The 27,981-nt window shown below is 36.3% G+C and overlaps 1 protein-coding gene and 2 long non-coding RNA genes across 5 annotated transcripts in view; 1 reads left to right on the forward strand and 2 right to left on the reverse strand.

The window, feature by feature from the left end:
* Window positions 1-27,624, reverse strand: LOC137849816 (uncharacterized). The gene is made up of 4 exons (XR_011092084.1): window positions 27,577-27,624; window positions 25,950-25,993; window positions 25,698-25,772; window positions 1-2,791 (listed from the first exon to the last, which is right to left on the reverse strand). It is a non-coding gene; the product is annotated as an uncharacterized lncRNA (long non-coding RNA).
* LOC137849814 (uncharacterized) overlaps window positions 1-27,981 on the reverse strand; it is a 313,574-nt gene that overhangs the window by 220,287 nt on the left and 65,306 nt on the right. The window lies entirely within an intron of this gene.
* Window positions 1-27,981, forward strand: part of ARHGAP42 (Rho GTPase activating protein 42) — a 168,800-nt gene that overhangs the window by 133,297 nt on the left and 7,522 nt on the right. For all 3 annotated transcript variants that reach the window (XM_068669745.1, XM_068669762.1, XM_068669753.1), the window contains 11 exons: window positions 716-755; window positions 1,925-1,987; window positions 3,786-3,860; window positions 4,562-4,646; window positions 5,901-5,959; window positions 6,778-6,883; window positions 11,389-11,548; window positions 14,207-14,351; window positions 17,166-17,546; window positions 19,416-19,572; window positions 22,991-23,053. In XM_068669745.1, the coding sequence (XP_068525846.1) occupies window positions 716-755; window positions 1,925-1,987; window positions 3,786-3,860; window positions 4,562-4,646; window positions 5,901-5,959; window positions 6,778-6,883; window positions 11,389-11,548; window positions 14,207-14,351; window positions 17,166-17,546; window positions 19,416-19,572; window positions 22,991-23,053 (1,334 nt within the window). The remainder of the gene's footprint in view (window positions 1-715; window positions 756-1,924; window positions 1,988-3,785; window positions 3,861-4,561; window positions 4,647-5,900; window positions 5,960-6,777; window positions 6,884-11,388; window positions 11,549-14,206; window positions 14,352-17,165; window positions 17,547-19,415; window positions 19,573-22,990; window positions 23,054-27,981) is intronic.

Consider the following 27,981-nt stretch of genomic DNA (forward strand, 5'->3'; position numbering starts at 1 on the left):
TGGTTCAGATTAAATTTGCAAAGTGATGGTTTCTACAACGGTAAAGACAAACTATCTTTTAGGCAGTGTCATGGAGTATTGGCAATAAGTAACATCTTGAAAAGCACTGCAGAGAGTATAAAAATGTGTTGAAACCTACTAAGAGACAGGTTTATCTGAGATTTCTCCTCACTCTTAATCAGCTCATGAAAATATCACTGAATGAGGTGATGCCAGACCTTTACCCAAGGAGAAAAAAATGGTTGATTGGTCTTATAAGATAAATAAGTGTTACAAAGCTTCCTGCTTGACTGAAACAGTGCAGAAATTAAATCAGTCTTTGTATTGATATTTAACCCATTTGCAGTCTGCATATCTGACTTCTAACACATTTTACGTGCCTATAAATTTAATGTTTATCCCTAGTCAATCCCTAGAATCTCAAGGCCTGAATACGTTTTTGGGACAGGTCCTGCTGGCTGTACGCCTTCTCCCCAGAGATGCAGAACATCTGTGTATTTTACTTGGAGTCCAGCTGTTCATTGTTGCCCTCTCCACCTACTCAGTTCCTAACAAGGGGCTGCCGGGGAGGAAGTGAAGGGCTTGGTTGGCTTTCCCATAGCAGCAAGCTAATCATGTCACAGCTGCTTAAGAGCTATCAGCAAACGCAGCAATAAAGAATTTAAAGCTACAAACATTGACATTTCATGTTGGTGTTTTGTTTTGTTTTTTCCAGATCTACACACTGCCAGCCATTATTAGCAAGAAGGAAGAAAGTAAGCACTTTATTTATGAGGACCTACTAAATATTCCAAGATTTCTGTAATGGCCTTATTTCTGGATGTGTGTGAGAGACAGACATTATCTTTTTTAAGTTTTCTTTCTATCGCTATGAAGATACTTTAAAGTGTCTGTTGGATTACCTGATTGGGACATATGAAAGCACATCATAAATTATATGAACTGTGTGAAAGACTTCTCCTTTTGTATTACTATCAAACATAAATTGGAAGAAAATTTGATTTGGTCAAAAATGACAGTATATTTAACAAATCTGCAACAGATATATATCTGCAGTCCATATGTAAATGTAAAATATTATGCCTGTGTGTTGAAGTAATATCTGAATGTATCACACCTTTTTGTTTGTAGGTGTATATGCATCCATTACATATACACTGAGTAATAAAATGAGTATATGTAGAGACATTATGAGATTTATCTATGTGTAATTGTATTATATTAACATCTGTACACAAATATGTAAAAATATTTTACATAAGTTTGGGTATACATAACAGAGAAGGAGAGAGAGATGTGTCAGATATTCCCAGGTGTCTTCACAGGAAGTATATCTGAGACTCTGGAAATCTACAATTTAAGCCAGCATGTCTGTTTTTTTATGTGATGGTGCTATTTTAATGGTGACAAATATGCTGCTATAAAATCTCTATTTAGTTAGGTAGAGCAATTAGTGTTGAAGATAAAAGAATTAATGAGAAATACATTCACTCGAAATAACCTCAATAATTAAAGTCAATACCAAAGATTGTTTTTCCCATGTTACCACTTTAGGAGCAGTTATGTGCAAGGAACAAAGAATATTGTTGTATTGAAACCAGTGAAAATATTCTGGTCATAATGTTAAGTCCTCAACTCTTAAAACCATTTCCCTCAGTAGAGGGAAGGGAATTCAGTAATCTTGTAAAGGAACGACCTTTCAGTTCTATGTGTACTGATTTCTGGGAAAGATAGTAGAGTCTTTCCCTCGTCATGATGAGAAAGTTGGATTTTGAGTGCTAAAGGTATATCTAGATTATGGCATTATAGAATAAGTATCACATGGATAAATATATTAGTCCTCTCTAACTGAAATGTGAATATTGCTAAACATGGAGATTTTTTGTGTTGATGAGATGCAAAAATACTTTTCTTATCTTTCTAGTGTTCTTAAATGAAGCAGGTTTCAACTTCGTGAGGAAATGTATCTATGCTGTAGAAACAAGAGGTGTGTATTAAATCACAAATTCTGTATTAGATTATTATGAATCTTTTTTCTCAAGCAGTACTTTTTTCTACATATTTTACAGCTGTGTTTTGGAACATGTTCATCATTCAATCTGCACTTCTCACATTTCATGGGTGTGCTTTATGCTTAAAACCATTGCCACAAATTCCAACAACAGTCCTTAGCGTATCACTAAAGTGTTGGGGGTAGGGTTGTTTTGTTTTGCTCTTTTACATTTTCAATAGATTTATGTTGTTTAGACAACTTAACATACAGTTGCACACACCGTTTAGTCTAGGTCTTTAATTTGTGTGCACTGAATTGTGCTTTTTCCTGATGAGGCTGAGACTCCCAACTTTGTTTTCTGGCATGAAACATAACAAACAAAAAGATGGTGTGAACACTCTTTGCCGTAACATCTTTGTTGTAGAGCCCAATGTCGATCATTTCATCCAGTTATTTTGCATGTCATTCAGTCATTTTTTTAATGCTTAGAAACTAATATATGGTAGTGGGAAAGTAGAAAAAAAAAAGTTATACTATTCTTGAGGTGGTATCTTAGAACTCACAGTAAGCTTTTTGATAGTTCCCTTTCAAACAAAGAGATAAAGGTATATGGTCTTCCCTAAACAGAGATAATCTTATTTTGTCCATCCACTGAACTCTCAGTATGCAAGTCTGTTCTAATCCAAAAGCTGTGTGATCACTCTGTGCAGCACTGAGCCCAACATAAATCCACTTTCTCAGTGTTTGTAGAAGCAGTGTTTGTAGCTTCACCTTTACTGACATGGAGATAGCATTGTTCTGAAAAAAAAAAGTGTAAATTACAAATAATACAGATCAGATAGTAGAATGTTGTTTTCAAATGAAAATTTGCACTTTTGGAATGGTAAGACCTGAAGTAGGAAGAAGAATGTAATTACATAACAAAATTAAATCTACATATCAGGAGTTGGTTTTGAGTATATCCTGCTGAAGATAAAAGGCTGGCATCCCTCCTAAGGGATGAACTGTTATTGTTTTTGCCTCTTTTTTTTTTTTTTTCTCAACCTACTTAATGTAGGTTGAGAAGAGGAACAGGTCATATTAAAAATTGCTTTCTGCCTTGGATTTCCAAGTACTGCTGATTTTAAAAGAAAGTTAAAGCCAATAAAATTATCATAATTGGAATCCTGAAACACTGTGTTTTGAATATCACACATCGTATTGTTTGCTTTTAGTATCTGTGCTATTAAAAATAAAACAAACCTGAAATCTATGGGTAAATTGGGTCTTGATTGTTTTTATTTTGTATGGAGACCCTTGCATCACATAAATTCTGAACTACAATGTTCCAGCAGTATACGATTTATGTTTTTATTTTGGGTACAATTATTTCTCCGATAGATGTCAACCAATTCTTAATTGGAAAGGGTGATGTAGATGTATAATAATTCCATGGAAGTCTAGGCAAGACAAACTTGTTAGCATGCAATGTGTTTTAAGACTGCTTTGGGGTATTATTTTTCACTTTTGCCAGTTACCCTCTTGGTGTTTTCTAATGTGTCATTTCTATGCAAGGGTTTCTGTTAATATAAAATTATTATTAGGATATGGCGTGGAGTGCTGTGGATTCAGTGGAATGCATTTGTTAGTATCCCAGAAGAGAGCTCAATAGGATAAAGTATTCAAGAATGTAATTTTACAATTTTCTGTAAATAAATTTAGATGGTTTGAAAACATACACCAGGGAAGCATCAATGTGTATAGAAATAACCACATTTTCCCTATTTTCATTCTGCTTGTTTTCCCAATATAGGTATCACCATTCTGGGTCTGTACAGAATAGGTGGTGTAAACTCCAAAGTGCAAAAGCTGATGAATACCATATTTTGTAAGTAATTTAAGTGAACCTTTTTCTATAACATGCGGCACATATACTATGATCCCTTTTGCCCTTTACCGTTGTACCCAGAAGAGCATGTAGTTTTTAAAATTTTAAAAATTTACAGTTTTGTATGTACACTTACTACCACTAAATTGACTTTGCAGTCTTAAAATGAGCAGTCTATCCAACTAGATTATTGTTTGCATTATTATTCAGTTTCTCCATGCAGTCATTGATATACATGAGCAAGTTAGTGATAAAATGCATTTCTTCTTTTAAAATTTAAATTCTATTTATTGACATCTATTTGGTATTTTCAAGAAGTATTCCAAAGCTTAGTTCTGTAATGCAGAATAATTGAGCATAGTAGACAATTATTCTTGTATTTCACTTTTCATGCTAGTTTGGCTGTCTGATGCCCGTCTTCAAATGTCCAAGCCAAATAAATTACTAATTCTCTTGGGCTTACTTTACATCTTGGAATAGTGCATATACTTAGTGTTTACAGGTACTAAGTATGAATGCTAAATTATTCTTATTAATACTTTGGCAGGGATTAAAATATTTCAAATTGATTGAATTGGTAGTTAATCTGGCTAATAAGTAATCACATGATGTAAATGAATAATCTGTTAGCTTCTGTTTTGCTGCTTTTCTTGTCTGTCTGTTAGTCAAACCATAACAATCCTAATTCAAATTTCTACCAGCCCCTAAATCTCCTCCTGATATGGATATTGATATGGAACTTTGGGACAATAAAACAATAACAAGTGGACTAAAAAACTACCTCAGGTAAGTATGATGAGCAAATCTCAGTATACTTTTTATGGCCCATTAATCTTTTGCCTGTTAGTATCATACTACATTTATTTTATCTATTAACATGGTAATAAGCATGTATATAATCTTTCCTTTTTTATGTGTAACAATAAGTCTACCGTTTGTCACAAACTTATCTGCCTTGTTAGGATAGTCATCTCTTGTATAGATGTAAATTTGGTAGAATATAATTAATTGCATATTTTTATGTAAAATCTTTTGTGTAAACTACAAAGCATGTTTTTTTGAGTTTTTCTTTTCTGACTCCCTCAAGCTGTGTACCATGATATTTCATGGCATCATTGCTGGAGCAGAGTAAAAATCTCTGCAGAAGTGATAATAAACTATTTTTTTCCTAAAAAGTTGTTGGTATCTTCACAAGCAAGATATCCCTCCCATATTATCAGTTTCTCTTATTTTTTTTTTTCTGATAATAGCCAGAATTTTCAAGAGTGGTAGCACTTCTGATATAACTCTTTTTGGGTTATTAATATGTAATGTTGAACATAAACACAATTAAAAGCATAAAATCCAGATGCTGAGTGTTCTATGCCTTCTAAATAATTGGATTTCTTAAACTGGCCACCTAACAAAGGGCAGAACATGAGAATATATCTCAAAAATATGCTTAGGATTTATAGTAGAATGTGCGTGTAAACTTCATTGAAACAACTGGTTGTTGAAGAAATGTTGAAGAAATATACCTTCAGAAACACAACTCACTACAGGTATTGTATTTGTGAAATTAGAATGTGAGCTAGCAGTAGCTGTGTTTTTCTCTCTCTAAGACAATTCACATGCTTCTTTCTGAGGAGTGTTCTTTTGGAATGTCTTGGGTTAGACTTTCAGTATCAAGTTTCATCATGCATTTGTCTTTCTTGGGCAGAAGATTATTTCTGCAGCCTTCTATACCTTGTCGTGCAGTAATAGCATTCCTGTTCCACAGTATTGAAGTTGTAACATAGTGAGCCACTGTGATGAAGATAATGCTGATAATATTTCTCTTTTTAACTTCTGTGGTGACACCAGGTTCACTTCAAAGAGATTTTCAGACTGTGTACATGACTGAGTTGTATACTACTTCTAATGAGTGAATTGGGTTTCCTAGGACATAACAATAAACATTATGCAGATATTGTGGGCTATCATAATGGCACCTGTAAAACCTGAGCAGACTTTGAGTGATGCATTGTTCCTAATGTTCTTTTAAATATTTTTTACCACCAGGTGTCTTTCAGAACCACTGATGACATTCAAGCTGCACAAAGATTTCATTGTTGCTGTTAGTAAGTAAAATAATAAATACGCTTTCATTAAAGTAATATCATTTCTGACCTCTAATCTCCTCAGTTATTATCCCTGTTTTTCTCCTTGATGTAGTATTCAGTAATCCAGGCAAGGATTTGAGTTCTTCCATTTTGCTGTATATGACAACACAGTGCCACGTGAAGCACACAAAACAGAAAAGGCATACTAGGTGAAGCTGTTCAGTGGTTTGTTCTGATCTTTTTAGAGATTCTATGTGACTGCTTTCTGCATGAAATTTTAAATCTTGGTTTGTTTGTTTGTTTGTTTGTTTTACAGAGGCATTCTTTTATATCATTCATCCCTCTCATGCAGGGATCTTTTTTTTTTCGAGCTTGCCTTGAGAAATTGGATAGGAGTGATAATTATCTCCTTATCACAAATGGAATAATTAGAGAGAAAGATAGTAAAATTATTTTTCTAACAACTCCAGTTTAAAATTTGAAGTCATTTTCTCATTTCCTCTTACCTTGATAAAATACACTCAAGAATTTTAGATATGTTAAATATCAAGAAGTAAAATCTTGGATTCCACTAAGTACAACACTCAGTCAAAATTGCCACAGATTTTGTTGGCTTTGGTATTGGTGGTAACTGTTTTTGGCAAGTTGCTTGAAATACAGATTCCAGAATGCTCTTGTAATAAATATAATTGAATTGTACTCATCATTTTGAAGGCTAGTTGTTTTTTGCTCCCTGCAATGCATGTATGTATTGGCATACAGGCACTGCTGCCATTTTTAGTCTCACTTTAGCACATGTTCTAATTTACCATCAATATCTGTTTTCTGTTTAATAGAATCAGATGATCAGAACTACAGAGTTGAGGCAGTGCATGCGCTTGTACATAAATTACCAGAGAAGAACAGAGAGATGCTGGACATCCTTATCAAGCACTTGGTCAAGTAATTCTTTATTTTTCTGTTTCATATTATTATAAGTTGTGATCATTTTTGCTTTTAATTTGTCAGTGTTGCCTAATCCATTAGGGCCGTTACGTTAAGACAGTGCCTCTTGAAATTATATTTGATTTCTGAAATATAGTTCTCAGTGTAGCTGAAGGATGCTTATTGTAGAAACAAAATTAAAAAGAAACACCATGATGATTCACCAAAATGACTGTTTATGTATAAAATAAACTTACTTAATGTTTTCATTCATAGTTCCTACTAACTACAGGAATTGGAACTAACTAAATTTGAGAAACATCTAAAATTATGCTAAGGTTGACAAGAAATTACTGTTTAGGCCCCCAAACTGTTTCAAAAATCAAGACTAGACTGGCCCTTCATGTTTGATCTTATTTTTATCTGTAACAACTCTGAGGTGAAATGTGCTTTGAAAATATTAATTTGAAGGATTTGTATTTATATTCTTGATAGCTGTATAAAGTATCCAAACCCACTTTTGAGTCTCCCCAGTTTCGTCAGCTTCTCTTGAGTCTTAACTAAATATCACATGGAAAACATTTTCTATTTATTTGATGATCTTTTGTCTCCATGGAATTACCCTTAGCATGCGCTCTGAGACAATAAAGACAAGTTTTTGTTCTCTTCTATCTCTCTGTATAACTAGCTATGATTACATACCTTTATTATGTTATCATATATCCTGTTTCTGCATCAAACTTTATTTATATAAGTTTTTTAAATGTTTTGTCATTTTTCACCAACTTTTGCTGAATACTTTTACAAATCTGTTATTATTTCTTAGTTAGGATGCTTGGAATGTGGACACTGAAACAGCAATTTTTTAGATAAGGTCCACATGATCGACATGTAGAATATGTTATAAAGCACTCCGTATTGTTTTAATTCTATTCATTACGTCTCCACTTTGTTTTGCAATTTGATCACAGCTTGAGCCACCTCCACCTGCAGTACACTGCAGTGCAGCCTAATGCAGTTTTGCTTTCTTTCGTGGACTTAAGAACATTGAAAATTTCTTTGGTGGAAATTATTTATCCCTTTGTGTTTTTTGTCCAAGGAGAGCTGTGGAATAATAGGGAACTGCTGTGGGTGCTTACATTGCAAAAGCTGTTTAGGCAGACCTTGCATCTCATTAGACATGGGGAGACCCAGAGAACAAGAAGAAAACAAGTTTCTAACAAAAGAGTTATTTGGTTAGTTAAAAATATTATATTTGCTGCTTTCTAGAACCCTAAAAAGTTAGGACTTTTAAGGAGGAATTAAAGATTTTGTAAAAGCTGCTAGTCTGAAGGCCACAAAATTGAAATATATCTATCTAGGAATTGACTTGTAGGCAGAATTAGTTGCAGGCAAACATTTGTTTCTTGACCTCTTTTCCTGGACTCTTTATTCTCACTGTTACCTCAGATGCATTTTCAAAGAAGAGCATGTCTGCAGTATTCCCTTCTTTAATTGTTCTCTTTGGCTCTTGCCTGTCTCAACTTTGATGTGATTCACATTTCTGATAAATTTAAATCTTTTGGATTTATTCTGAAAACTTTCAGTTTGTCTCTTGCCAACATTCAATTCATCCCTTCTAATTTCTCATAATTTGCCAGCTGTTGTTTATGCTAGCAATTCTAATGATCCCGAATTCAAAATTAGTCTTTTGAATATATTGGTTATTTTTCTTCCTTCTCTTTCCTACCCATGTGGAAATTTTTCAAGGAACAAAATAGAGTGCATAACTTTATGTAAATGGATAAATATGAAAAAATCATGTTTTTTCATTCTTTTGTTTAAAACCCTATTTCAAAATGTATGTCCTTTTACAGCATTTATTTTTTTCTGTTCAGTTCCTTTGCATATGCTCTTATGTCTACATAAAAATACTATGCATTTAACGGTGCCTTATAGGAAGAGGATATTAGTTTTCTTCCTTGGTTTAGGTCTTAAGGCCCTTAGGTTTCTGCCTACCTTGACTTCGGTGTCACTGTGCACAGTTAAATAGGATCTAGATGTTGTAGGATGGAGCTCATACTAAAAACAATCAAAACCAGCAAATCCTGAAAAGCACTCTGAAGAGAGGTCATGCTGCAGGATTATACACTCAGTCAGCAGCTAGGCAAGGACTGGAGGTTTGGTGTTATTTTAAGATAGGAAACTCATTTTTTTGTTGTTGTTTTTAAACCTTCCTAATTAAATTATCTGCTTGTCTCCTTTGAAGAATGGATCATTCTTTGGTATAATTTAGTAGCACCATACCCTTCTATAGTAGATAGCCTGCAGCCTGGTAGTATCAGAGATTTACTGGGGATACATCAAAGAAAGAGATTTTGAGGAGAAAGCAATTGCACATTAATGAATGTCTTATGGCTACCCAAAATGCATGATTGCTTTGGCCTCTACCTATTCAGTAGCCCAGCAACAGTAGGACTAGGTCAGAGGAAAGTGGTTATCAAAATGATCCATTTACAGGCCTGCTTTTTTTTTTTTTTTTTTCATTTTTTTGCTAGAAATTGAGCCTTTGAGATGCTTTGCAGAAAGTCCTTCCTGGTTACAATGTCATTAAATTCACCTTTCCTTTTATTAGCCAAGCTACCAAATTTGTCACCGAGGAAACGCAAACACAGTACAAACATTATTTTCTGTCCTATGCTGTAAGACTATGTTTGTGTAAGAGACCTTAACAATTATTGTGCAGCACAAAGCAGACTAACATTGCATAGAGTTATTTTTTTTTTTAGGTTTTCTAACAGACTTAGAGCTTAGTTATTCAAAATTACATTTCATTAAGACACTAGTGGACTTCCCAAACACCCCTTAGCCAAACATAAGATCTATGACAGAGAAACTTACATGGAAATAATTGGCTAAAAATATGCTCTAACAAGGTAAAAATTTCCATGATTAGGCTTCCAAAAACAATCTCTGCCACTGTGTCTAAGTAAAATTTTGGGATGCTTTTAGGCCTAACTTAATGAAACAAAATAGGAAATGTAAGAAGACAGGTATTTATTTTTCTGCAGTTCATATCACATTATCTCCTGTACAAACCTCTTTCCCATCTTTCTCCTGATTCTCAGTGTAAATAAGGTGCCAAAGCGTTCCTGTTCTAATTACGAAGGCAGTATTTACTTCATTATAGAAGTAATTCTAGTCTAGTTCACCTCTCTACCCAGATAACTCTATTGTTCATTCCCTCATTCAGTGTACCACTAGTGCCTACTCCACTGTGAGACCGAGAGAGGGTAGTCTGTGAGTCCAGATATGGGTTTGATCCTGATCCTTTCAAAATTTCCCAGCAGCTATGGGAAAATCTCACAGTCTTTTTGTCACTGGCTTTCTAATCTGTAAAGGGATAATATTTGTGTAATTTGCTACCGAACTTTAACATCAGACAGATCATTTTGCTAGAGTTTGTATAACATTAAGAACAAATCAAGATACCTGAGAGTTTTATTGGAAGAAAAGCATGGCAGATGTCTCCATAACTTTGATTAATGAAGGCTGTCAGAGAAAAACAGAAGATATGGTTTGCTCCTACCTGCTCCTTCCACTGTTTTATAGATTTCACTGTTTCTTAATTTTAAAAGGTACAAGGGTTATTTTACTTATTTAAGAAGTGGGTAAAATGGTGTTTATCAGTTTGACAACAGTAATAGATAGAGCAGTGAGAAGGAAGAGGAAAATGTGAATGTGTGCCTCTATTTGGTAGCAGATTCAGTAAGACTAAGCATTAAGGCAGTTATGAAAAATTCACTTGTCAAGGTATTTCTCAGACATGTAAGGCAATGGGGCAGCTGTGACTGGGGAGTCACTGCCACTTATTTTGAAGAATTTATGATGATACAGATTTTATTCAGTAAATCTTATTTGTAAGGAGAGAAAAGTATTTTGAGGATTACTGATAGATGGCTTTCATGGCTTTTTTTTCATGGCTTTTACAAGGCTAGTGTATTTTAAAGGCAGAAGATGATCTTTTTGTGTTTTATCTATACCACAAAAACAGTGACACTGACCCCACTGCTCCTACCTTTTAGACATAAAGATCCAATTGCAGTTTAAGTGTTTTCAGTAACTAAGTTTCTTTCATTTGCATGAAAGCTAAGGTATACAGTTAACCTCTGTTTTCACCCAATATTTTCAGTCATTTGAATAATTAATTTTCTGTATAACAACTGGAGATAGAGAGGTATCTATGGCTCCTAATCTTTAAATGGACTGGATCTCTCTGTGGCTACATTCAGAGATGTTTCCTTTTCCCTATCAGTTATGTATGGAACTTAGATACTTACTCTACGAAGACTTGCTTCTTAGCCATTAAATTATTGTAAGATTGGAGCCTTAATGGAAATACAGTACTGCACTAGCTTTTAACTCTAGTAAATTTTAAAATGTTAAAGTATTTTTAAAGGGGAAGCATGAATGTGAGATTTTGCCTGTTGGAATTGTAGTTTAGCACAATTATTTAACTGCATATCATTTCTGTTCATTTAAAGGGTATCATTACACAGTCAGCAAAATCTTATGACAGTATCCAACCTTGGTGTTATCTTTGGACCAACTCTGATGAGAGCCCAAGAAGAAACCGTGGCTGCTATGATGAACATTAAGTTTCAGAATATCGTCGTTGAAATTCTGATAGAGCATTACGAAAAGGTAGTAGGAGATTATCTGAATGTTTTGTGATAAAATGAAACTGAGATCTCATTTTCATTGCCATCCAAAAATTCTTCAGGATTGTCTGAATTCAGCATTTGTAGAAGGTTATTGATAGAAAGAGTACCTTTTTCCTTGCCCTTGCTATGGATCGGTATTCGTAGCAAGATTTTTTGGCTATGAAAGGTATAGATACAAGGGATAATCTCCTGTGCTTTGAAGGCATAGTTCTGAATCTTCATTAGCTTTCTGAAGATTGCTGTGTCCTTCTCATATCTAGAAACAGAACGAGAAGAGCATACTTTGCTCCTTTGCTCTTCTATCTCTCACGCTAGCAGTATATTGAGGTTCATTCTGAGTGAACTCACGGATTCTCCTGCGTGTACACTTTGTGCATCAGCACAGAGTCTTTCTGACTATTACTGTCTTTTGGGGATATGCTATCTTCACAGTGGAGGTTAAGTCCCACCATGAAACCCCAGCTATCCTTCAGTTCCTCTTTCCAAAAGCAGCATCAGTGGGGATTCCCAGCAGAATCCCCAATTCTACATGCTCTGTCACTTTTCAAGTGTGTAGATACTAGATCAAACTTGTAAAAAGGAAAAAAAAAAGTTTCTTAGGTGACCTTTTATCCCTAGTTACAGATTTTTAACCCATCAAATCTTTGTGATTTGAACATACGGATGTCTCTAGGTACTTCTTTTCATCTGAAGAAAGGTAACCTGTGACTCCATGGTTTATTTTGTTTTCCTCAAAGAGACAGCAGAAGTACATCTCACACTCATTCCTGGAACACAGAATAAAAACTTTTTCAGGGCTTAAGAAGGAAAATCTATGAAATGAGAAGAAGTTACTTTTAGTCACTACCATTTCAGGAATCAGCTTCACTGAAAGGCTTCCTAAGTTTTGTTGTTGTTGATTTATTATTTGATTACAGAACCTGGCAGAATAGTCAAGACCTCCTTTACTTAATCCTCAAAAGAAATAGTATTCTTAAGGTATTTTGTTGATTTGTATTACCTTATCTGACGATTAAGAAAACAAAGTGTAAGAACTTTGGTTTTATACCATTTCACATTACTCAGCTCAAGGGCAGTTGAACTGGTTGGTAAGTAACTACTGACAGTACTGCTTTATAATCATCAGTTATATTTCAAAAGGACTCATCAAAACTGGTATGACACTGGTGGTCTTCGTACATGTAACTCCAAACCATACATATTACATTTCCAACACTGAATTTCCTCTCCAGAAAATCATCAGCAAATTCAACACAAAGACCATGACTGCACAACCAAAATCACCCTTGCTCTATTTCTCTGCATCAAGACATGTTTTTTCACTGACATGATACTTACCAATTACTACTATGTTTTTAATATACTTCAAGAGCATCTCAAATCCTCTGTTAAAGTATTTTCTACTATCAAAGTATATTTGCTTTCATCCACTTTTTGAGTGGCACAAAGGTGTCTTCTCATTGTTCCCTTCATCCTGTTCTAAGAGTGCCCTATTGATAGAGAATCCAGAAGTCCTTGCAGAGACCCATTTTGCTTGGTATTTAACCTGCAATGCTTGGCCCTTGCTCCTTACACTATGGAGACTGAACACTTCTGATTCCTTCAGTAGCTTAACAGAACAGGCAATCTTTCTCTGTAGAACTTCTTCTCTATCCCACAGAACTAATCACAATTCCTTCCACAGAATTCTGTAAGAGATACTTGATAGAGTTTACAAATACAGTCTACATTAGGAGGAATAAGTGAGGAAGAAGTTCTGAAAGAAAAAGAAATCTTTTGGTTATATTTTTCTTTTCAATCTTCCTCCTAGCCAGTTGCCATTTTACTAGAAGTATACCAGATGATTTTTAGGGTCTTTCAACACCTGTACTGCAGGTGTGGTGAATATTGCAGAACAGGTGATACAAATGAAAGTCACCTAAATTAAAGTTGCCTGGCATTATTCTTGTTGGCAGGCTTGCTGTTCTCATCAGCAAAGAGTTGTTAAAACTTTATGTATACTTGTGTCAGATCTTGAAAAAAAATGGAGTTTTCTATAGCAATGAAGTACAAAATTGACCAGTGATAGCAGGGGTACAGGAAAGGTAAAAATCAAGAGATGCTCCAAACCTAAAGGGTGATCCTCATGAAACTTATTTGACAAAATAAAGTAGTTTTCTGAAATCCAAATGGGTTTGAAATAAGTTACAATCATGACTCTTTTCTGTGACATACAAAAGCTCTCATATGAACATAGAGAACAAAATTCAATCTTTCATAATTTTTTTTTAACAAATATACTTCTTAGGCAGGAGTTAGTAGTAAGTGCTTATTGTAGTTTCACGATTTAGATTGTTAAGCACTTCATAACTGGGACTAGAAAAAAAACATTTAAACAAATATTTTTATATAATTAGTATAAGTTTATGTACAGCTTGTTTTTCACTAATCCATTACTGTTCTTCCTGGATTGTAAAATCAGATCAGAATAAAGCATATATTCTCTTAATTTACACTTCTACAATGTGTGAGACTATTACAGCATTCATTTCAAGAACAGCAATTAAGAAAAGAAATGGATTATTAATGGAAGTCTAAGAGTACCTCTATTGTTTGTCTTTTCTTCCTTTTTTTTTTTTTTTTTTTTTTAATCATACAGATATTTCACACCGCACCAGACCCCAATATTCCTCTTCCCCAACCTCAGTCCCGTTCAAGCTCAAGAAGGACAAGAGCAATTTGTCTCTCCACAGGTCCACGTAAACCCAAAGGAAGATACACACCATGTCTAGCAGATCCTGACAGTAAGTTAGTGCATGTTGACTTGTTATCTTCCTTTTTATGTCTTGCCTTTTAGTTATCCTGAATATCCAGTAAATATTGTATTCCAATAATATAAGCATCACAGATGGGTTTTCATCAGCTTTTTAACCTCTGTGAGTCACAGCCACACTGCTAAATGACTGCATTCCTTACTTCTCTCAGAGGAGAAAGAATATTTGTTTTTAGTCAATTCTTGTATTGCATACAGTATTCAAAAATATTTTATAGTAGACTTTATAGTCTAATCTAAGCGTAGCCTGCTTTGAAACTCCACAAAGTTCACTGTATGACATTCACCTCATTTGCTTGTAAGTTGATTGTTAAGGTTTGGAAGCTTTAATAAATGCAATTTGGTCAAGGTCGGAGATCAAAGCCGTTACTTGGCTTTTTTCACATGCGTGAAACTGTGGTCACTGGTTCAAAGTAAACCACTGCCTAGGTTGCCAAAACCACTGAAACTTTGTTAGTTTTACTGGAATAGAAACAAGCGCTCACATTTTTGTGAGAAACAGCATACTCATCATATGACAGTGTTTAACAGCAGGGAGCTATGTTTGCAGTTAACAGCTGCAAATGCGTATTAATTTTCATGTAGAAGTGACTATTTAAAAAGTTGCACTTTCTTTTTCATCCAGTGGACCGTCACTTATTACTTACCTGCCTTACCGTTAAGAGGTTGAAACCATTTGAAACTGTACCAAAGAATAGCTTGCCAGCTACTGCAAGAGATTTCCAAAAGAACTTTTGTCTCCCCTATTTCCTCAAGGAGATTTACGTTAAACTAGTACAGTAAATGAATCCACAGTTAAGGTTATCTGTTCTGTAGGTTCTGTATTAACTCTCAAGTCTGTAATGTTGGGAAATATATCCATGCTATGCTCTTGCATGGATGCTGCATTTTCTATATGTACATATATGTTACATACTTCCTGATGATGAGAATTTAAATGTTGAATTAGAACAATTGCTGTCTACACAATTGCTGTCTACACATCAATTCCCTATTTGAATGACATGGGATCCTTAGAGTAAGAATTTACGGAGGAGCTGTCGCTTATAACTACACACCAGAAGAGAAATTTAGCAAGTTTCAACTTTCTTTCACTGTGTAACTTTTTTGCATTATTGTGGGGCAATTCTGTGCAAGTATTTTGCAGGGCATATGCAAGCACAATCTTCTTTATTCAGACTCAAACCTTCTACTGGTGGCTGGACTGGAACTAGCCCTGACCCAGGAACTCTCAACATAGGCTTTGCTTGTTGGCTCAAGTTCAGTATTTGCTACACAAGTTCCAGTTAAGATATCTCATTTGTGCCTGGAAGGGTGAGGCAGCAGCACAAGTATTCTCCTTGCAGAGTATCTCTAGCTGTGCCAGAGACAGATAAGAGAGAGCCCTGGCTTCCAGCAGTAGCTATTTCTGAAGTGCTAGATGGTTTTAAGTCATCATTTAAATGAAGGATGGACATTTAACTATATTTCAGGAATTTAAGGAATTTTATATGCCAGCAGAAAATGAAGTATAAATGCCAAGCTGTAGGGAATGATAGAAAATGTATCTGACAAATCTACACTCCAGCCTATCTTGCAATTTTCAAGAAACTAATGGCCTGTCAGGAGTAAGTTAGGGCACAATCTCATCTGGAATACCCATGTTCTGAGCAGAAGTAGACAGAATATTTCAAATCACTGTTCCAGTGGCACTACTGTTTTCACACCTACTAGGCAAGACACTGGTGTTTGTGAGTATTGGCAAGTGGCTTTAGTCACCTGTTGCCAAGGACATTGAAACTTTTGGAGTCAAAAGCATCTGTATCACGTTATCTTATAAATACTATGTGGATAAACAACACCGTGTGGATGAAAAATGTACGTTCCCTGCTTCTTCTGAAATTTGTGAGTTATATCTCCTAGCTGTGGGGAAAAAATCTTATTAGAAACTAGCATATGAGTCACTAGACTATTACTGCATTTTTATGAATCCAATCTTTAAGATAACTCATCTCTCACTATACTGTAGGCCAGTGCTTCCTCATTTCTGATGCGTGTTCCTAGCCTCATATCAACAAATTTCTTTAGGATGTTTCCACTTCTTGTTGCACAATATCTTTGAAAATAATTAGATCAACACATTTTTGTGTAAGTAGGTCAACTTCTCTAATATCAGTCTAATTAAATAAATTAATCAAATGTTCAATGTTAAAGTTGTAAATAATGGAATGAGTTCTCCTTCTACAGGACAGGGATTTCATGAAAGGTATGATGATTCAGAAAATATCTGTGGATAGACTTATGTCTTAGATAGTCTTAGAGAGACTGCCAAGATCCTCAGCAACTTGGTAAACAAAGTAAAGCTTAAGTATTTAACTTGCTGGCAATAGAGTTACGCATTTCAGAACATAAATGTGACAAACACCACATTTGCTTTATTAAGCAAAGTAAGATACTTGTTAAAAGATATTGTGACACTGGAACTGTTTAATTTCCTAATGATATATTGTGGGCAGTTCTTTGAAAATGCAAACTTTTTTGTGAAATAGCACCACCAGTAGATCATTATGTTCATCCGCTCTAGAGAAATATCCACAAAATGCATCTTTTTGAGGTTAAAGATAGGAACGTGTGAAACTTAGAGCAACTAAATTGCTATTTTGTCTTGAGAATGACTGTCGATGGAACCACAGAATTTGATGACAAATAATGTACAGGGGGTAAAGGTGGCATGAGAGAAATGTACATGGTAAGACAATGTAATTATCTTTTTATTTCTCTTTCTTCTCCCCTCCCTCCTGCCTAGGTGACTCGTACAGCAGCAGCCCAGATAGCACTCCCATGGGGAGCATTGAATCTCTCTCTTCTCACTCCTCCGAGCAGAACAGCACCACCAAATGTGCACCCCCACAGCCCAGGGAGAAATCAGGAGGGATTCCATGGATTGCCTCTCCCCCTTCTTCTAATGGCCAGAAGAGTTCAGGCCTCTGGACTACAAGTCCAGAATCCTCATCAAAGGAGGATGCAACAAAAACAGATGTGGAATCAGACTGCCAAAGTGTAGCTTCTGTCACTGGACCAGAGAATGCCTCTCCACCAACAGATCTGACCAAGAAGAGTTCTTACAGTCTATCCGAGCTGAAAAGATCTTCAGGTTCTTCGCTCAGATCAATTCCATCAGCTGAAGGTAATTTCCAAGGTCTTTTAGGACATCATTGTGTTTACTGTGAGGTATCAGAAAACATGAGGTGCATCTGAAAGCTAATGATATTCTTTGATCTTGTTTGTTTATTTTTTAACTATTGTGGTGTGTTCTTTCACTTTTCAAACTGCTTCTGGCATATTTCTGTTGTCATCTGTAAAGTTCACACAGCTTAAAAGATACCATTTTTTCTCCGAATTTAGAGTACTCGCTGTCCTGCTGTGCTTCACTGAGGCTACTAACTTGCAAGATGATTTCTGGCCTATAATATAGAAGAGTTGGTAGCTATGGTTTATCCCTGTGTCAGAAGAACGAATCCTTGCAACATGATTGATAATGATCAAAGCTAGCATTTAAATTTAAAATCCATTATGCTTTATGTATCTAGCGAGTAACAGCTTTGTCTCTGCTTGTCCATGGCATGAAATGTACATCTGAAACCCTCCTTACAGAATAGTCTTCATTCTGCCATACCTGCATCTTTTTGTTATCCAATACAGCAAGCAGAGTAGCTTGAACGCAAGATTATGGCTGAACATGTCTGTATATGGATGGACATGATGTTCAGGAACAACAATGAACTTGCAAACCCACCTTTAGGAATCCAGTTTCAATGTGAAAGTTAGGAAAGCAGTCTTCCTGTTCAGTCAAAGAAGGATGGTGATTTGAAGAACACCCTCCTAGCACCTAAGAAGCACTTGTGTTCCAAACAAACCTGTAGAAAGGGTCCTTACAATATAGAGAAGGCTGAAATTAGAGCTTCTTAATTTAGACACTTGCTTTACCTCTGTGAGTACACAAGATAATATTGATAGCTATCTGGAAATTACTTTAGAACAGACGCTGTCTTGAAATGTTTTGGATTATGAAGATCAACAGTCAGCTCTGAAACAATGAGCTCCAGTGGACAAAGTATTAGTGCTGAGTTTGCCACTGAGCTGTCAATATGATAAGTAATAGAAGTACAGGTAGGGTAAATACGTGTTTGTGTGGGAAGCACTGAAAGTTAAAGAAAGTTCTTTGCCCTGTATCCCTCATGGTGTGTACAAGTTTTTTCCTACGACTCCCTTATATGAGCAAGTGTTAATTAATAACAAGATTGATATAGGTAGTGTTTTTATAATTACAGAGACCTCTATATTATAACTGCCTTTAAAGCATCATTAAGCATCTGTTGTTCTTGGGAATAAAGAAACATAGAAGTACATGTGGATTCAGTTACTGTCTTGCAAGTGTATATGCAAACAAAGTAGCAGTCCACAGATCAGCTTAAAAAGCAGGAGAGCATACCTTGTGTTCATTAAAAGGACTTCTTCTCTGTACAATACAGACTCTGCAGCTATAGGTTTGTTTTATCAAGTTACAGTAACAATTGTTTTAGGAAAGTTTAATTATTAGTGCTTAATATATTTTTTTAATTTGAAAGCTTCATGAAGCTTCTGTGAATACTGAAATATTAATTCTTACAAATTAATATCGTCTCATTTCTTAGTGAATACTGCTTTTAGCAAGACTTTGAACAAGATGACTTCCTGAGGTGCCCTCCAACATGAATTTTTCTACAATTGTATGCATTGTACTACTTTATAAATGTTGAGGGGGTTTATTTTCACTTTTTGTTGAAAGTACTATCTAACCATTTAAGTGCAATGTAACTTTTTAGCCTTTACAATTTTAATCTAATTTTGCTGCTGGTCCTTTTCTCCTAGCTCTTTGAAAGGCTTTTTCTTCTAGTAAGTACTTACTTAGTAAGTTCTTTCTCTCTATTTTGCTTCTTAAGAAAAAATTATTTGCGTTGCATGTGTCGTGAAATAACTTCAAATTAGCTTTAATATTCCTTATTGCTTTCTTTAGGTAATAAAAGCTACAGTGGATCTATACAGAGCTTATCTTCAACAGATACCAAAGATACACCAAAGGCTCCAGCAAACCCTGATTTGCCTCCCAAAATGTGCAGGAGATTAAGATTAGATACTGCATCGAGTAACGGTTATCAAAGACCAGGATCTGTGTAAGTCAAGGCCTATTGCAGTTTTGAGTTGTTACAGTGTTGTCTACTATGAAGGGATCCCAAAGAGCTAGTATAAATAGTAGAAAAAGCATCCATGAATACCTGATTTGAAATTTTCTTTATGTATTAATTATTTATCTAGCTTCATTAAAATTGTAAAGTAAACAAAGGAGACACAACACAGACTGCTAAAGTCAGTTGAAAGACTCCCATTTACTTCATTAGACTATTGATAAGGTCCCTAATGAAGACATGGATCTTTGGAAAGTGATAAGTATTATTATCTCTCACTCTTCTGAAATTTAATATTTCAAGGAGCACAATTGCTGCTTACTGCTCATGCCGTTATGTGAAGAAGATCATCAGATCATATTACTGTAGGTCAAAAATTGGAGTGAGGTTAAAAAAAATCTGAAATTTCTTCAGTTGTTGCATGATCAATACTTGAGATCTTTGGTGTGTTTTTTTTCTGACGATATTTTTTTTTCTTGAGAGGAAGATAGTTCTAACAATAGAGGTTATAATTTAGCTGGTTGAGATTTAGGTTAGCAATGATTCTTAGTGTTTATAGCACAAGCTTAAGAATTAGAAGATCATTGCTGTAATTTTGACTGTCCCAGGCCTTCTCTAGTGCCATGAGCAAGTGATTTCCATAATCACTGCAGAACACCAAGAAATTTTCCAAATACTGGAGGAATCTGTTAAGCCTCTTCACTTCTTAAACTGGAAGAGATGACAGTAGCTATTTCACAAATTGATGTGTCTTAACTTAAACAGAAGTACACCTGAACAGCTCAGAGTTCAAGCATGAAAATAACAGACTGGAATAACAAGCACGTCCAGTATATCCATTGGTCATCCATGAATATAATTTTAAACATAGCGTGCTAAGGTTTTCCTACTTGCTGACTCAGCAAGGCTCTGGAGCACGTGGAATTCAGTGGCCTAAATTAGGTTATGCGCTTAAGAATTCTATTGAATAGGGATTTAAATGCAACATTTTAATTTCCTTTGTTTTTCTAAGTGAATCATAGAATCACGGGATGGTTTTTATTGGAAGGGATCTTAAGTATCATCTAATTCCAACCTCCTTGCTATGAATAGGGACACCTTCCACTAAACCAGGTTGCTCAAAGCCTAATCCAACCTGATTGTTTGATGTCTCACTGACTGGTAGCATAGCCTTTTGGTGTGCCAGCCACTCCTCCTAGCTTTGTATTATCAGCAAACTTGCTGAGGGTGGACTCTATCCCGTTGTTCAGGTCACTGATGATGTTGACCTAGACTGGACCCAGTATGGACCCCCTGGGGAACAGCGCTAGTTACAGGCCTCCAACTAGACTCTACACCACTGATCACAACCCTCTGAGCTCTGCCAGTCAGCCAGTTTTCAATCCACTTTGCTGTCCACTCATCTATCCCACACTTTCTAAGCTTCGTTACAAGGATGTTGTGGGGGACAGTGTCAAAAATCTTCCAGAAGTCACATCCACTGCTCTCCTCTCATCTCCCCAGCTGGTAATGACATCACAGAAGGCTGCCAGGTTCGTCGAGCATGATTTTCCCTTGGTGAATCCATGCTGACTATTCCTGATAACCTTTGTCTCTTCCAATTGCTTGGAAATGGCGTCCAGAACAAGTTGTTCCATCACCTTTCCAGGGACAGAGGTGAGGCTGACTGGCCTGCAGTTGCCCAGATCCTCCTTCTTGCCCTTTTTGAAGGCTGGTGTGACATTGGCTATCATCTGGCACCTTTCCCATTCTACAAGACCTTTCAAAGATGATAGCAAGTGGTTTGGCCATCATACCTGCCGGCACCCTCAGCAAGTATGGGTGCATCCCATCGGGGCCTAAGGATTAGTGTGCATTGATTTTGTCTAGACGCTCTCTGATCAGATCCTCCTCAACCAAGGGGAAGTCTTGCTTTCCCCAGACTCTCTCCCTTACCTCCAGATCTGGGATTCCCAAGGAGCAGTCTTGGCAGTAAAGACTGAAGCAAAGAAGGCATCCAGTATCTCTACCTTCTCAGCATCCCCTGTTACAAGGGCACCCACCTCATTCAGTAGTGGACCTGCATTTTCCCTTGGCTTTCTTTTACTATTGCCATACTTTAAAAAGCTTTTCTTGTTATCCTTGACCTCATTTTCCAGTTTTAATTCCAAATGGGCCCTAGCCTTCCTTGTCTCATCCCTGCAGGCCCTGACAGCGTTCCTGTATTCCTCCCAAGTGGCCAGGCCCTTTTTCCACATTTTGTAGGCTTTCTTCTTGCCTTTGAGTTTCTCCACGGGCACATGGGCAGCACAGAGGCCTCTGGCCACCTTGCTCTGATTTCTTACTCTTAGGGGTGCACCAGTCTTGAGCTTGGAAGAAATGATGTTCAAGTGTTGACCAACCATCTTCTCCCACATTGGGCAGTTCATCATTTTCTCGAGTCCCTGCCTTTGCCTTCTTGGTCTGGGCTACATTGCTAGAGCTCATTGGCAGCAAAGACTGAGGCAAAAAAGTCATTGAGTTCCTCAGCTTTCTCCATATTCCAGGTAATCAGGTTTCCCGTGTCCTTCCAGAGAGGGCCCACAATTACTCTAGTCTTTCTTTTATCACTGATGTACCTATAGAAGCCTTTTTTGTTGCCCTTGATGTCCCTGGCCAAATTTAATTCTAATAGGACTTAAGCTTTCTTAACCTGATCTCTGCCTGAATAATTAAAACATTTTTTTAAAAAATATGTTTCCTTGTCTTTAGATGGTTAAAAGTGAAATCAGTCATCAAGGTGTGCATCAAGCATGGCATTGCTAGCCAGTTGAGGGAAGTGATTGTCCTGCTCTACTCTACACTGGTGCAGCCTTACCTCGAGTAACGGGTGCAATGTGGGCCACCACAATATAAACAAACAGAAAATCATTAGTGTCCAAAGAAGGACTACAAAGATGGTGAAGGGTCTAGAGGGCAAGACATATGAGGAGCAGCTGAGGTCATTTGGTTCATTCAACCCAGAGCAGAGCAGGCTGAGGGGAGGCCTCATGGCGGCCTGCAGCTCCCTCATGAGGGGAGCGGAGGGGCAGGTGCTGAGCTCTGCTCTCTGGGGACAGTGACAGGACCTGAGGGAATGGCATGGAGCTGGGACAGGGGAGGGTCATGCTGGGTGTTAGGGAACGGTTCTTCATTGAGAGGGTGGTCGGGCACTGCGACAGGCTCCCCATGGAAGTGGTGATGGCACTGAGCAGTTCTTGGAATTCAAGAAGCGTTTGGACAGTGCTTTCAGACATGGAGTCTGATTTTTGGGTGGTCCTGTGTGGAGGCAGGAGTTGTACTCAATGATCCTTGTGGGTCCCTTCCAGCTCAGAATATTCTATGATTATATAGTCTGTGTGTTTAATTAATGAGCAAAGTATAAAGCAAGATGCTTCCTTATTTTCAGAGTGGCTGCAAGAGCCCAGTTGTTTGAAAGTGCTGGTTCACTTAAACAAGCTTCTTCAGGACGGTAAGTATCTCATACTGTTTAACAGCTTGTAAAATCCTTTGTGTTTTTCTGGCTCCAGAGATTAAAATAGAAACATTGGAGCTTTGTTCTGTGTCTTCAGGACAGCATCATGTGGCATGCAAAGCTGTCTTGGTTTGTTAAACTTATCCTTTCTACAGAAGAACACTAAATTTCATATATATTAGTGACCTGTCTATACTTTCCTGTAAGGAAATTGCAGTGAGAGATGCTCAGATTAGTGAGCTGCCTAAGAACACAGCTACAAGAGTATATTAACAGTATGAGGGCACTGTATTTATTCCATATAGCTGCTTGTATATACATACTTGCAGCAGAATAGTAAACCTGCTAGTTTATGATAATGTGCTTGTGTAGTCAAGTCCTGAATAACAGCTGCTTTAGAAAGTTCAGGATTCATTTATTGAGGATCCCTGTTATTCCCATCACACATCTCCTGCCTTACTACTTATCTGGAGAAATTGTTGTCCTTTCTTTGTGATAGTCTGCAGCAGGAATTACTTACATTTTCTTTGTAATTATATACATTTAGTTGGTGGATTTGGCCTATTCGTACATAGAATGAAGCTAGAATGTTCCTATAAGTGTTCATCTAGGAAGCAGTACTATTTTGCATTAACCAGACGACAATTAATAGGCTAAAGCAGATAAACAAATAATTGGTTCCGGGGAAAATCTCTCTCTCTTTTCACTGTCCCTGCATTTCAGATTTTTTGAGACAAATTGTATGTTTTTGTCCATCATTCTACTTAGCGATAGCACGATCTTACTGGAACCGTTGAGCAATGAAATGTTAATTGAAGAATCCAAATATATTAATAAAATAGCATAGGTGTAAACAAAGATGCCAATGTGCGCTGGGATGTATAGTAGTGGAATACAGCTGTCTTATCTGACAGATCTAGCAGGGGAGAGGAGAAAGCTGACCTGCAAAGGCCTGCTGATTTTGTTTGAGAGAAGTGGCTTACAGGAATCAAGGCTGTTCTTGTTTTGTGTAGTAGATGAACTATAAGAAGACCAAAGAAACAGTGCGATGGTGAATGGAAAGGGATAAAAAGAACAGGGAATTAATTTAAGGAAGAAAAGTATAAAAGAAGAGACTGGAATGTTCTTAAGCCAGTGACCTAAGCCAAGAGCAATGACTGCTTCACCAGTACTGCATCATTTTACTTCCACCTTTGTTCCTTCTCTCATTTTGTATTGCTCTCTTCTTGTAAACTCTATCCTGATGTTCCCTCAGAACCTGTGCCATCTCTATCTGTATATAAAAAGCATGTAAGAAGCCAAAATCTGATAAAGGAAAAATGTAGCAGCTTGATAATGGATATGGAGAGCAGATAAGGAAGCAGAAAATGCTGAAAGATTTAATAGCTCCTCTACTTCAGCCTTCCTAAGAAAAGCAGAAGAGCAACAATAACAAGGAGAATGGAAAATGAGAGGTCAGCAAGCAAAATGAGGAAGAAATAAGAAGCAGCTCAGCTGTTCCTGTAATGCTGCTCAAGTCTGACTGAGATTTTGCATTTCAGAGCCGACTCATATTTCCTTCTCATGCATGCTATGGAGATGAAGCCTGAGTTGAGTCCTTAGTATATTCTTTTTTGCTCTGAATTCATGATAATTACATTTGATCCACCAACTAGAAAGGCCTTCTGTGTTCCTAATTCTGCTGTCTAACGAGTATATGCAGGGCAGAGTATAAGACAGAGAAACTGTTTTTAAGCTGGTCTGATGCCAGAAATATTTAAGTCAGGACTGTGTTGACCTCTGTGCAGGGGTAATTTATGCTGCTATACATAAATGGTTTTTAAATTTATAGCTACTGCTTACCTTACATTACTACTTACAAAGTAGTATCTAAGTAGCTTCATTCTGACTTGAAGCATCTGTTACCTGAAACAGTATTTCATAATCACCTGTACAATAGATGGATCAAAAGTATCTATGTGGCTTTGCAGTCTCATACTGTCTTATGTATTCCATCAGATAATTTCAGACTCAGTGCTTTACCACCACAGTGACCTGGACTGACTTAATTCCTTCTTCCAGGTAGTCTTTGCACCACTTCATTCTGACTTTGAGTAATGCACTGTCTCAACTATGGAAATTGTATCCCCACACATTTTTTTCTTTTTTAAAATGATTAGTCATTATTTGGGCTGGCTGTTACCAGTCTTTGTATACACTTGCCCTTATAGTGGCATCAGTTTGAATAGGTTTTTATAGTCAGAAAGAGAAAGGTTGACAGTCCACGGTACATGTTTTAGGATTGGACAGGTAAGACCAAAATACAATGCCCTGTCCAGCCTGAGCTCTCTTTTTCCTGTTTTCAGAGTTACTTTCACTTCTCATTCATCCCATTCATTAACTCCTGACATCAAGTTTATTAATTGTCCATCTCCCATACTGTGGTATTAAGGTACTGTGCACTCTGGGACCAATCTTTGTTGGGGACTGAAAGAGGTGAAGAAATTTTCTTACTGGATTCAGAAATATTGCCATTACCTAGCCTGAGATTTCTGTATTACAGCTTCTATACAAAAATGCACCAACACTGACTTTGATTTAGAGGTGCACATAAAATGAGAAACTGCATCATAAAGGATTTTCATTAGAAGAGAATACATACAAAAGTAGGGAACAGGAGCTGGTGACAGCCAGTAGCCCTGGCTTGGCAGCAGGATCTGTGGGTGCCAGGCTGGGACTGTAATAGGAATAGAAAGGCAACATGAAATCCTCTAGTTCCATACTTCCCTCCCAACCATATGATTAAATACTAAATATTTCCAGTCATACTTCTGTTTTTATTTTCATGCTATATTTTGCATTTCCTTAAAAACTGGAATACTGTTTCCAGCCCAGCCCAGCATTTTCTACTTACTCATAAGTCTACCATTTCTACGAGTCGACAAACTTTTCTTCTTCCTGCAAGATAGTATTAACTGATGAGTCATCTGAAAAAAATTCATGTGTTTTCCCTGATTTGTTCATCTGGCTTCTGTCTGTGTCTTTCTAGACTGAAAACTTACTATGGCAGGAGCATAATTTTAAAGCTTATTTATAACTGTTAAAATAGGTTATTAAAAGTACCTCAGTTGTTGTTGACCATGTATAGTCAAGTAAAATAATTTCTGATCTGATGAGTACCAATCCTTTGACTACTAGTATAAATTTGTCATTACGGTTTCAAAATAAACATTATAAAAGGTAGTAAAAGGGAAAATTGATTTTTCTCCATTGGATTCTATCCATTAAAAATCATGGAAAGCAGAAACTTCTAGGAAATGTGGGCACCATTTTCTGATTTTTTTTTTCTCTGAAGTCAACACTATGAATTACACTCTTCTCAGAAGGTTAGCATCATCTTAAGAGAACCATAATTGATGACGGTGATGTCATCACATGCTTTTTAATGAGCAGACTTGATTGCAGGGAGGAGAACACTAACACCATAAGAAACAATATCCATTTTCATAATTGCACAGAAAAAGTTGCCCAGGAGTCTGTGAGCCCTTTTCCTTAGTATTGCTTTTAGATGGATAGGGTTGAAGTGAGCAGCAAGACAAAGAACCTAAGTTCTCAAGTTGGGTGTGGAAGGAATAACCAGGGGCTTGAAAATTGCTCCAGAAGTATAAGTAAATATTCTTAGGCTTTGTGTTAGGAGCAAGGTAGTGGGAAGATAATGTGAAGAATCCAGTAATTCAGAGCTTTTCAGAGGGTGATTTTTTTATACCTCGTGTTTGTCTATCTGTGTATTGCCAAATGCTGGGTAGTTTTCTCTTTCCCAGAACTGAGCAAATCAGAGTTCATGTTTTCTTTTCTTCTTTTTACTTTTAAGATAAACATATTTGGATCAGGAAAAATTAGAAGCTGAAAACAGAGTAGTTTACTAGACATACAAGCATACAGGAGATAATTTCATTTTACTAACTTTCTAAGGGCACTAAAAAAAACATGCCATATTTTGAAAATAGCTTGGACAATTCTCCCTCATATACATATTGCTATTCTGTTTTACAGTTGCCTTCAATGTCTTATATCACAGTATTACTCAGATGTTCCATTTTTAACATGGGAAACTGGCTCAATACTCATGCCACTAAGTGGTGAGGTGCCACATATGATCAAGTGCAAAATTGTTCCTGTGTTATAGTAAATTCATGACCGATTATCTGATTAACATTGTCATTGTATTCATTATTAACAGTTATTCTGCTGTTTTATACATTAAAAAAAATCCTTATTATGCCACATAGGAATTAAATGTGTTTTGTTGTTTTGTTTTGTTTTGTTTGTGTGTTTTTCTGAATGTTAACAGTCTGGGTCAGTATATTATAGAACATTTTTAGCACTCTAATTACTCATAATTACTTTAATAAAATAATGATCTTGGATTAAAATAATTTATATTTTATTTATTTTATTATTTATATTATTTATATAACATATTGTATAATTATTTATATTATATATTATAAATATATATTATGTAGAGTAACAAAACTTACTGATTTTTTTGTCTGTCTGTCCTGTTTACTGTAGAAGGCAAGTTCTTCATAGCAGTGACTGTATTTCATGGTGAATATATAGTCCTTGAGTCTATGTAAGATCAGGGTCCCAGTCAGAACCAGTAACTGTACTTCCTGTTGGAATATTAATGCTGGTGTTTAAAGGAGAGCACAATTAATTTTTTTGCCTATGCAGGAACTGATGGTTTCATTTCTTCTCTAGAAATGAGAGTGGATATAAAGTGGATGTTGTGTGGTGGCAGTAAATATTTTTTGTGATAATTTTTGTTGTATCTAAATTAAAAAGACACAAGAAGTAGTTTGTGATATTGAGGTCAAGTGGAATTACTGGCTTTATGTATATACACATTGCTTAGAACTGGTTCTCTTTCTCTCCCCCACCAA

Source organism: Anas acuta, chromosome 1, assembly GCF_963932015.1.
Source record: "Anas acuta chromosome 1, bAnaAcu1.1, whole genome shotgun sequence".
NCBI lineage: Eukaryota > Metazoa > Chordata > Aves > Anseriformes > Anatidae > Anas > Anas acuta.